At 31.2% G+C, this 12,371-nt stretch overlaps 1 protein-coding gene across 1 annotated transcript; it reads left to right on the forward strand.

Annotated features, from left to right (window-relative positions):
• The first annotated feature begins 3,660 nt into the window (after nucleotides 1–3,660).
• On the forward strand, nucleotides 3,661–11,923 carry rtp (retinophilin). The gene is made up of 4 exons (XM_068772022.1): nucleotides 3,661–3,732; nucleotides 6,032–6,227; nucleotides 9,788–9,897; nucleotides 11,768–11,923. Exons 1-4 carry the CDS (start codon nucleotides 3,723–3,725, stop codon nucleotides 11,920–11,922), a joined length of 471 nt encoding a protein of 156 aa, XP_068628123.1. The 5' UTR covers nucleotides 3,661–3,722; the 3' UTR covers nucleotide 11,923.
• Nucleotides 11,924–12,371: the final 448 nt, after the last annotated feature.

The raw sequence follows: 12,371 nt of genomic DNA on the forward strand, positions 1-12,371 counted from the left end.
TCTTTTAATTATTGCTCTTCTCAACTCATCAGTATCATTTAAACTCCAGGTCACCTTCAACTAGATAAAGGGCTTCTCGATAGATTTGTAATAAGATTTACAATTGCTCTATACCTACGTTCTTTCGATGACTTAATAAGGACATTTTTGGTGGATATCCAACGTTGCGCTTTCCAGTTCGTGGTCAGTTTGATCATATTTCATATCAACTCCTTAATTGCTAATTTTTATTCTTTCCATGCAACTTTTACCCTGCTTTCTAAAGGTAGTAATAGCAGATTCACGCCAGAGTCAGGTGATTGTCCAAGAGGTCTTTAACAGTTAACCTATTATTAGTTTTTGTATTTACGTACTAGTTACTACTAAAGTGAAAAGTGTAGTCTTCATATTCAGTTGGACCAAGATGAACTTATTGGTGAAGCTAGTTATCTATGGTAATATAAACATAAGCCTTCTTCGTAGATTTCTTATAGAATGGATCGGCAGCGGCCAATATACGTGGACTTTTTATTTATAAATGTTTTTATTTTCACTGTTCATTTTACTAGTATTCTCTATCAATCACAATTTTTTCCAATATCTCTTCTCTCATCCTTAATATAATATTACCCGTCTCTCTCACGGCTTGCACTTACTCAATATTCATGTATCACCTTCCATCCTTCGCCATATTTGTCACAATTTTCATGTTTTTACATTTTCACAACATAATTTCTAATTTTCACATTTTCCTCCGTTATTTTATATAACCGACTTACATTCAGTGAAGGTCTTCACGAACATTTCAGCCATACATAGAACTACGATTCACATATACTTATAGAACTGTTTGTAAATGACCTGCAATCAAGATAAGACTAAATAATTCAGCTTGAACATATTTGGCTGAACAGATGCAGATATTTCAGCGTGCTAGGCTCCATAAGAGTATCCGAAAACAGAAACGTCTAGAGAAATCTAGTATCAGAAACTGACAAGGTTGGCAACAATGCACAGTCATGAGGGAACAAGTAAGAATGTTTGGTTTCCAATAGTCATTAACTCGCATAAGATCCCTTTTTTGTTATAATACAGTGTTCCCTTACATGCAGCTTACGCTCCACATGGGGTCAATTTGATTGTTAAGAAGACAATACAAAAAAGTGGACTCCACACAAGTTTAACTTTGTATTATAAAAATTATGTACGTTACATAGAGAACGTAATACAGGCATGGTAAAAAAAGGTTGGAAAATACGGATATGATTTATACCTTTATTAAGTATTATAAATAACTAATATATAGTCAAAAATAGTCATGGATTATTTAAAATCATTTCTTACCTATGTGCATATCAATGTTATTAATCTTTGACAGAAAGTGACTTCGTTGGACGTACGCTAGCGCCGCCTTAATAAGGATATGCCGACGGTCTACGGTCCACGTTATTAACCGGCAATTACGGGAACGGCTAATTGACTTGTTCACGTAATGTTAGGCGCATAGAGGGTTGCCAATGACTTCTTTGTTGTTTGATTTCTGTCTCTGAAAGGACAGCCGGAAATCATTTCTTGCAACTATTTTACAATAAATCAAACGAGAGAATTTATAGTTTAAATGTTTTTTTTTTTTTCATAAATTTAATGCAAAGTTAATTAAATTAGACAAATTATTTTAAATTGTATTATCTATTTTTAAAACAGAACTATCGGATACTCAATACGTAAACTAAATGCACACGCGTGCACGTACATATGATTTTAAATATCACAATATCTATTATATTGTAATTGAAGTAATTGCATAAATAAACACAGCTAACTACTCAAATAAAACGTTCCACAAATATAACACTAATACAGTGCGACAGTTGCTAAGCTATTATTTGCAAACTTGAATTAAGTAAAGGACGATATAATAGCAATAAAACAATCTTTGAGAATCATTGTGGAGGATCAAAAGTAACTTAGTGTTGGTAAGATTTAGAATAAAACTAGTAGTATGTAATGGTAGTTTTTTAGTCGGCCCCCACAAGGTGGACTAACAAAGTTAAGTTAACTAAGTTTTTTTTAACTAAATCGATGTGAGATGAAATTGAATCAACTATCTATAACCATAGTACATTTTTTATGTGGAACGATCCCAGCGGCGCTGCAATGCCAGGCTGAACTGTGAAGTGGAGCGAGCACCGAATATGTCGACGTATTACAATATTCAGTTTAATACACTAGTCTCGTAGTGCGGCAACTTTCAAATATTAATCTGAAAAAAAAATTAATGGAATCAGGCGTTACCTTGCGGAAGTCCATCCTAAACGAGAAAAGGACCAATATTTAGCCACTTCCGCACATGCAGTGGTAGTCGTGCAACAAAGTGCACCGCCCGTCAGCCCGCTGATAAATGCGTATGTGGCAAACAATGCGAATTACTCAACTGCCACCGTTAAATCACTCAACACGTGTTTCACCCCTCCACGGGACATCTTCGGGAGTTATTTTACACCGATTAGTGCCAAACACAGAGTCCAAAATCTAAGCCAAAAGGCCGAGCGATTCACGAGTGTTTTATATTTGTGATTTTATACGAGCAACTAAAGCTGGATGGCTTCTACTATAAACACACAACTTCTTAGCTGATTTTAGTTTTGAGCGATTGACGATTTTAAAACTTCCATATCCAAAAATATGGTAAGTCACGTCGACACGACAATACCCATATAAATGTTTAGCTAATAAAATAAAATGAATAAAGGGGATTCTGAATGAAAATACTTTAAGCTATGGCATTTTGAATGATGAGATAGAGTTATTAAAGTACCAGACAGCATCGTACATTGGCACAGATGAGACGATTACTGAGATTTATAGGTCCCTCGCAACAAAATCTGAATGCAGCCCGCTTTAAACTGATCTTATTATAAATTTATGCAGGAAGTCCACGTCCAATAGCGAATGTCCTATGCCTATGACGATAAAGTAATTATATATATATTTTTTAATTAAATTGTTCCATATTCAAATGACCATAATCTATGTAGGTTATCTGTTGGTTATTAAATAAATAAATATTTATGTAGTAGTATACATAAAGTCTACAAGGTTCGCATGAAAACCTTTTTGATGAATTTAAATAGAAAAAAAATATAAAAGAAAATTTGACATGTTATTTAATGTCGACACAATATATGGAAAAATAAAAAGCAATCGACAACTAATTTTCGGCTGCTGCTCTACATTCATCAGTTATATATAAATATATGTGGGATTGTCAAACGATAAAGGCTGCGACGCCTAACACAAGCCTTTATTCTTAGCAGCGGAACCATCTTTTCACCATATATTATGATATTATTAGCAATAAGTAAAAGTGTAAAAGTAACTTTAACTTTAACAAACGCACGCACACGCACTCGGACACGCACACGCACACGTACACATACACACACACACAAACATATATATGATAGTAAAATAACGCACGAGTCGTTAGGTTAGTATATAAATATCGATGAAATATTTGTTTTATTATATGTTTCGCACAAAATCAAATGAAATTCGAAATTCAAAAGTCGAAAATAGCCTCGAAAATAAATACACATAAACGGATTCAGCCTTTAAAATAAAACCTTAATATTTTATTACATTGCAGGATTATAATAATTAAATTAACACCAAGTACGTTTATATCCGACTCGAAGAAACCTTTCAGTACATTTTCCACTCAGTTAGTGTTCGGCGGTGACATGGTGGAAGGTAAGGTTTTTAAACTATTTATTTATATATTATAATGAAATTATAAAAAAAAATCGTGTATGAATTATGTATATATGTGTTTCTCATTCGCTAACAATTCATGTATCGTCCAAAAATCAAAAGATTTAAAAATGATAAATACATAATGATAATATACCAACAAAAAGTTTTTATTTACAAAATTCGAAATTTTAGATATTAAATTTAATTATCGTTTTCTGTCTGTCGCAGCAGAATTTATACGGCTAAAAGTTATTACTCTGTATCATTCCAATAGAAAAAAAATAATACTAATATATGATGATGTCTCAAAGGTATTAATATATATATATATATATATATATATAAATATAAAGTTTTAAATTTTTTTAATTATTATTTATATATATGAGAGATATAGTTGTAGAAAAACTTAATTTTTAGTATTTTCTTTCCGATAGTTTATATACGATGAGTTCTTATTTATTCTCTAGACGATACAATCTTATATGATTGTAATATACTGCCTTAATTATATATAACACTGCGATTGCCAATTCGCCTGCCAAGCATGGCAATTATGGTAAATCCCCCCTTATATATCTTTGGTGGAGGCCTAAGTTTTTCAGTGGACTTCTATGGAATGAAACAACGAGATGATTTAGTTTTACTTTTTTCATTTTTGTCTTGTCAAATTTAAATTTAATAATTTTCTTTATATGTATTACTATAGTATTATACACAACCCTTTTCTATTTTTATTTCGTTAACCAAACTTCTATATTCTTGTTGACGTGTCGACGTGAATGTTGCATTTTAATGAAAATAAAAGTTGTAAAATCGACAAACGTACAAAGCTAAAAATTTCTAACGTGAACGTGAGATTTTTTAATTGAAGCAATATTGTTTTTGGTGCACGTCTAAATTTCATAGATATAAAACATCTGTGAACTCTGCTGCGTTCTATTGTATAAAAATCAAATATAAAAAAATCAATTTCATCTCACGTTTGTTAAGCGAAAACACGAGTTTCATAACTTCATTACATAAAAACTGCATTCCTGTACAGTTATAATTTTCTTCTCAAAATACCGTCTCATTTTTTTGACAATATTCACTTACGGATATATCAAATATTTTATAACTAATTTTTAAAACGATGCAATACATTAAAACATGTTTCATTGCTGTTTTTTTGTGCGATTTATTTACTGTGTATATATCTGTAAATGTATGCTAATTTCAATCAAACTGGAACATAATTGACGCTATCTAGACTTACATATACAATATACAAACATATAGTTGCGATGATACCTAAATATAGTCAATTATAAACGAATACAAGGTAGAAGTGACGAGATTTACAATTTTGAAACCCATTATGAAACTCCAAAAAATAATTTTCGTTAGTTTTAACAGTTCCCAGTTATTTGGTAAGGTTTTGAGTTATTTTTAACGAATAACTTTTTAATAATTAAAGAGAACTATGTATATCTTTTAATTGTGATTTAAAAACCGTTTTTAAGGTCATTTAGTGATGTTTCTTATGAAATTCTATCCACCGTACAAAAACAGAGTCGTATATTTCGGACTAGTTCTATCCTGCACTATCGTCTATAAAAACAAAAGCCAGTAGTGGTCATGACCACTGAAATTGTAATACATGATAATATTTTAAAAATCGGTAATGAATGCCGACTTATAATACCACGACAATAGGTACTTTATTATAGCGATCACACATACATCTGAGACGTGATTGCTTACAATGGGTCTCATAAGAAGGCTCTAGGTTACCTAAAATGCAAGGGTGTGGAATTTGAAAAAAGAGATCCGCAGAAAAACCAAGGACATTGGCGTACCTCGAAGAATTGCTTGTTCCAAGTGGAACAGTGCATATTGGTAGTGCAACCGATGGCAGTTGAAACGTAAAGTTTTTCCCGAGACTTGGCGAGGGTAGGCCACCCTAGGTTGAGCATGTACTCCAAAATATGTCACTTTTATTTATTTTTTCTATATATGCAACAGATCAATAACTTCTGGTCAAATTTCTTCTTCTAGTTCCAATAGAACCTGTTGGAACCGTCAACTTATGGGCTGACATCCAACGCTGTGTTTACCAATTTGTGGTCCATCCGTCACACGTGACATTCACAGATGATAAAATTAAAAATAATTACAATTAATATTTAAATAAATCCGTAAAAGGATGCCCAACAAGACCAGATAGAGTAATAATAAACAGGTAGTTTTCTAGTTCTAATTCACCTCCCCTTTTCCTAAATAGATCTTCTATAACTTCTGCCACTGTTCGCAGTTGTGGATCCAGGTGTCGTGAAGACAGGAGCCTATAAATACGAAGATGGTACCCGTTACGTTGGCGAATGGAACTCCAAGGGTCAAAAGCATGGCATGGGTCACCTACTACTTCCGGACGGGACGAGATACGATGGTAGTTTAGCTGGTGGTATGTGTTCCGGTTTAGGAGTCATGGGGTTTCCGGATGGTGCTAAGTAAGTCAATTTTATACTAATGTTTTAAACCCGTCTTACCAATATTCTCAATATTTTTTTTTTTTTCATAAAACAACTTTCACAAATCTGAAGTATTGAAGTGTCTACATAAAATATTTTTTTAAATTTTCGAGCTCAAACAGCTTATACAAAGTAAATCCTCTTTATGAAATATAAAACTATTTATAATTTCCTCGGCTTTCTTAGGTAGAAAATAATTAAATTATCCTTTATTAACTTCATGTTTACTTTATTATATGATATTAAAAATGAAAATGTTTTCTATTCTATTCAAATTAAATTTCATTATTAATACACGGGTCCCATAAATAAGCGAGTCCAAGTGAAAGTCATTCTTTTAGATTCACTTTTCCAGCTACAAAAATCTTGCAATAAGTCCTTTTGGAAAATTTACGGGAAAGACCTATGTTCAGCATTGGAAGGCCGGTGACTAAAATGGTGATGATGACATAAATGTAACTTAAAGACCAGACTGACATTAATATACGAACTTGAAATTTATAATGGGTCCTAACCTATCAGAGAGAGAAGCTACGAAAAAACTCAGGAAGCTTTTCTATGTGGAACTGATGATAGCACTTTTTTAATTAGGCACTATAATAAGTTTGAGAAAAAGTTTCCATTACACATATTTCTTATTTTTTAATAATTGTTTTATCGATAATAATATTTAGGAGCGTGTTAGAGATTACTATAATATACTACTATAACCTTTGAATGAGTTATTTCATTTAATATGAATTACAAAATGTTCTATATTTGTTAACATTTTAATGACGTGTCCGAATCTAGTTAATATTTTAAATTCTTTGGTATTCTTACGATTGCATCTCAATACGACTATGACAAACGTCCTAAATTTTTTAAAAAATTGTGATTTACACGCTGATAATACAAGCAATAAAAATGAACTGAATTGTCCTAGTTTTCGTCTTTAAAAATTAAATAAATCATCATAGCACAAGGTATATATGTGCAATAAAATTCCACAACCAATTTCAGACCTGCTACTGGAGAGATTTGAAACCGAAAAAAAATATTATTGACAAAAAGGTTATTATGTTATCCGAGAACAATATACTGGTGTTAATGTGTGGAATAAAATATTGTTGATGCTCACTCAAAAAGCTAATTATTGTAGCGCACTCTTTATAAAGCTATAATCTTAAAGAGCAACTGTTGATTTTCTCGCCGGTTTTTCTCAGCAAAACTGCCTTCCGAGTTGGTGGTAGTTTACTGTTGAGGTAAGAATGCTGACATTTTATGTTTATGTACGATTCCCGAGGACTTATAATAGCCTGTTCAAACATAAAATATTTTGGTTTTGACTTTAATAGTTTGAAGGAATCGTTTTAAATAGCAAAATGATAATATGTCTGACTTTTTTTGTGCTTTTTTCAAATTAGGTTGAGTTTATAATCTCAATTTCATATTCCATTCTAAAACTGAACCATTCCTACACTCGTGAAGTACATAAGTGACAACTTTAATAGCATTTAAGGAGAAAATAAATTGAAATGAATGCATAAATCTCTTCACATAATAAAATTATTCAAAGTTAATTACCGCGTCAGACACTCCGTACAAAAAGGAAACGATTCCCTGTATCCTGGAGGACCCTACATTTGAATATTCACGAAAGTTTGAAACGAATTTTAATTGAATAAAGAAATTTCCAGTTTGACTTTGACTGATGTCAGATTTTATGGTTTAATAAATTGAAGGGAATTGATCTATCTATATATTCTTCAGTTGTTGAAAAAGTAGGAAGTTATGAAGAATTTTTTAATGTATTATCGTTTGAGAGTTATTATAATGGTTATGCTGCTTATTCATACATTCTTCTTTTAGTTTACAAGCTTTAAAATATATTAATGAATGCTATGTTAATATGACACATATATAATATTCACCTGAATTTAAGAGGTAGAATTTATCCCTTTTATATCATATTTGTAATTTTCTCAATGTTGGAACTAAAAAAAGCCACCAAAAATAATAAAGGTGTAAATACACCACACCGATCCAATGCTACCATTAATGACATGTAGGGTTAGTGATTATAGTTGTAAAAACTTTAAAAGTGAATGAAACTCATTTGACGACAATAAATATATAATATATCATATCCAAAAAAATCATTGGTTCCAGAATTAATAAATAACATAGTGATAGTACAAAAAAATGTTTTAAAAATTATACAGCCCTTTCAACGTTTTACACATACAACAAATCATTGTTTTACAACAAGCGTTTTTAAAAATAAAATATAATAATAAAACCAAACTTAACGAAATAACCGGCTTCATTAGCGGAACGCATTATTAACATAATCTAATTCTCGTTGTTAGAAATAGAAGCCTCGGTAGTGATGGAAATCGAAGCCTTTATTCCCTACTCTTAATGTGGTTTTCCGAATCATTGAAAACTGCTTATGACGATTTTTAAAGGATTTTATTATCATAGGTAATTATTTTATTTTATAGAAACCATCAATATGTACCCAATCATAGTCTGAAAACCTTTAAAATATTGTACATTTGTTATTACATAATAAGTTTATTTTAATGTTATTCCTTTTTCTATTTCGACATTTACAAACCTGCCTACTAGTTGACTTCACACTACTCGGAGTTGACTGATAGAAAATGCATACAAAAATGTTTAGTGTTAAATCTATTTAAAACTCTTTTGTACTCAGTAAATAAGATATGTTTTAATCGTTATATTCTAATGGTATTTAAAATCGACATCAAAAATTACAATTCCGTATACTAGAAATTAAAGTTATGCAGCTGCTAAAAATTTAAAACTCCATATGTAGCTTAAATTCTATTAACTCATCATATAAAAGTTGTATATAGTCAAAACTTTTTGAATTACCATCGTAAATTGTCAGTATAACCACAGATCTTTTTTTATCAAAATCGTTTTATAGAAGTACAATGTCACGTTTAGATTAACATGAACTAACTATAGCATTTCGAATCCAAGATTTTGATATTCAAAATCCTTCGTACCATGTCACAACACAAGTAAAAAATTTTCATAACGCAGAGTAAAATATTAATTAAATAATATAAATATTCAAAAAGGGTAGGCTGTATCTTTTACAAAATCTTTTAATTTTACCTAAAAAAACATATATAGAAACCATTTGATCTTAGAATCTAATATCATAAGTACTTTTTATCAATTTTCTTATTCAATTGACGTATGCGGTTCCTAAACTAAAGTTGAAATAATTATTAATACGATAAATGAAATCGTTTTCAAATTGTTCATTGACATGACCAAGGGCAATAAGGCTTTATTTTTTGTCATCGCCATTTCAACCGTAGCAGGTCAATGGCTGAATATAGTCCTCCGATAAAAAGCGGCCAGTTTCAAAGGTCCCAACTCCTGAATGAAGATTGAAATCTTCAGATGATCTTTGTAGATTCCAATTTCTAGACCTCAGCTCAAGATATTTGTTCTGCACGTTATATAGTGTTTATTATATATGGACCTGAAACGAAAATTTAATACCCTTTTTTCAGATACGAAGGCGAGTTCATGCAGGGATGGTTTCATGGGCATGGGGTGTTCTGGCGAGCTGATGGCATGAAGTTCGAGGGCGAGTTTCGTGGTGGTCGCGTTTGGGGTTTGGGTTTGTAAAATTTTATAACCACTAAAAATATTTTAAATTTACTCTTACCATTTCATCATTCTTACCATTAAAATCGTTTAATATTACACATTAAAGAAGATAAAATATTAAATTCACAAAGGTACACTTCTGATTACAAGTTATGCTTTAAACAGAATAAATAGTCTTTTGTTTAACATACCAAAGAAAGTTTGCGAATTTCGATATATTTTCCTAAATGTATTCAATTATTTTAAAGTTTTCAGCAGAATAAATTTAAACAACACGCGACTTAATCTATATATATCGTGAAAAATTTGTGTATTTAAATTATTTTAGTTTTATGCATTCTATTTAACTAAAAGAATTTTGTCTGTATCTATAAATGGTGTACATATAAGTTAGTTCGTCATTCTTTCAGCCCAGGACATGTGTTCGACTTTAGAGAGATTTGGGTAATATTTATGAAATAGTAGAATGTACAAAACAAAATCATTATCGTTACGTTTAAGCTATAAGTACACTGTTGGACATGGGCCACGCTCATAAGTTTTAATGAGAACAGTTGGATTCAGCGTATTCTGATGCCTTTAATTTGTTCGTTTTTCCACCTAGTGCTAACACCTACGTCGCGATTTCCGCAACGTGGTCTCCAACTAAGGCTTAGCGCGCTTTGTCGCCTGCAACTTCAATTTGCTACATCGATATCTCTAGATATATACCGAAAGGTTTTGCCAATTGCATAATTAAAAATGTTTTCTAGTATTAATGATATACATAATGTAGTCAAAGCATAGGCCTCCCCCAAAACTATCTTTAACGGATGGTATTATGGTACTCATGGGACGCCATTACCCATCCTCTGGAAACTTGTTTATAAGCAATATCAATCCCATGCAATTAATGTACAGTGTGAATTATATACGACTTTATTCCGGAAATCGAACGACCTATATTCGCAAGTCTTACTACAGCTTGGCTACTATTAATTTAGGTGTACTTATTTAAATTAAAGAAAAAACTGTACCTTCGGGATATAGAACCTAACATCATGAGTCATAATTTTTAACTTCTACACTAATACAATCATGTATATTAATATCATTGTTGTCATGCTAACAATTTAGACAATTTATTCAACGCCTAAATTAAGATTTGCGTTCTCGTTTCGGAACAATTGCCCAGCTCCGTCGTATAGTTCCCTCAATTAAGGGGATGTGGAATAAATTACAATGAAATACAGCAAGCTTTAAATAAAACATGAATTTAATACATAAATAGTACTCTAGAAACTGTTTTAAATAGTAATGTTATTTGCATTAGAGATAGCTCAAAGTAAAGAGTTTTTAATGTATCTTTAGTAAATATTTTATCGATTTTTTGTACATGGATAGACGTAGAGACTAGTTTCTTCATTGTGTTACCGAAAACGATGTGCCGCGTCTAATTGGGTTTCAAATTAGTTCGTAAAGTAACGTATTTTGTATTAATACTAATTTTAATAATAATGTCGGTCAATGAAAATACACTATGAAAAAGCATTTTTAAAATTCTGATTACTACATATTTAAATTAATTATTGATTAATATCTGTTTCAGGAAACTTTTCCTGAAAGAAGTTATTGGGCTATCGCACTCCAATATATATTATAAAATAATGTAACATATTTTAGAGTGATCACTTAAGATTTATTGGAAATATGTATACAGTATAAAAGTGTGTACTTTTTATAACTATAACCATCTCCCAAGTATCAATAATAATGTAAATAGTGTAAACAAAAGTTTATGACATAAATATTTTAATGAAAATCAAGTAGGTTTAAAAAAGGTTCACTCTTAGATATATAACAATCATTCATTTATTTATATAACTCAGTTAATTTTACAGGTTTGGTGACGTTCAGCGATGGTAGCAACGGATTTCCAAGAAACGAAGGCTTCTTCCAGGACTGTAAAATGATGCGACGCAAACGTTGCCCAGAAGTGGTGCAGAGAGCTCAAAAAGTTGCTTACATGGCACGAGCACAGTGCCAGCAAGTGTAATCAAAGTAGTTTTTTTTTTTGGGGTTCAAAAATTTATTATCTTATTATTAGTTTAATATTGTCTATGTTACCTTTGTCCCTAGTAGTAGAACATCCACAACAGGATATATGCTTCATTCACAAATTTCCAATGAGAAATTGAAAGCAGCTAGCATCCAGCTTTTTCTAACGACCTTTATTTATTCATCTGTCACCCTTGTGATGAACGTCCTAAACAGAGCTTGCTTCCTATAACTTGTCTATGTTCATCATCGCCATCATGTAAGCGGAGCCTACCACAAAGCGTATGCCTCCCCCCAAAATTGAGATGATGAACGCATTTAGCGGCTTCTAATGTATACTCGTATACAAAAGTAATATTCTTATACAAATTTATCGTTCATTGAAGTTGTTAAATTAGAAAATAAATGTGTTTGTTACTAATATGTACGTATAATTAAAGTTTTGTT

Source organism: Battus philenor, unplaced genomic scaffold (assembly GCF_028537555.1).
Source record: "Battus philenor isolate CCGP_79_NKW_IND1 unplaced genomic scaffold, ilBatPhil1.0.hap1 SCAF_4, whole genome shotgun sequence".
In the NCBI taxonomy this organism is placed as follows: Eukaryota; Metazoa; Arthropoda; class Insecta; order Lepidoptera; family Papilionidae; genus Battus; species Battus philenor.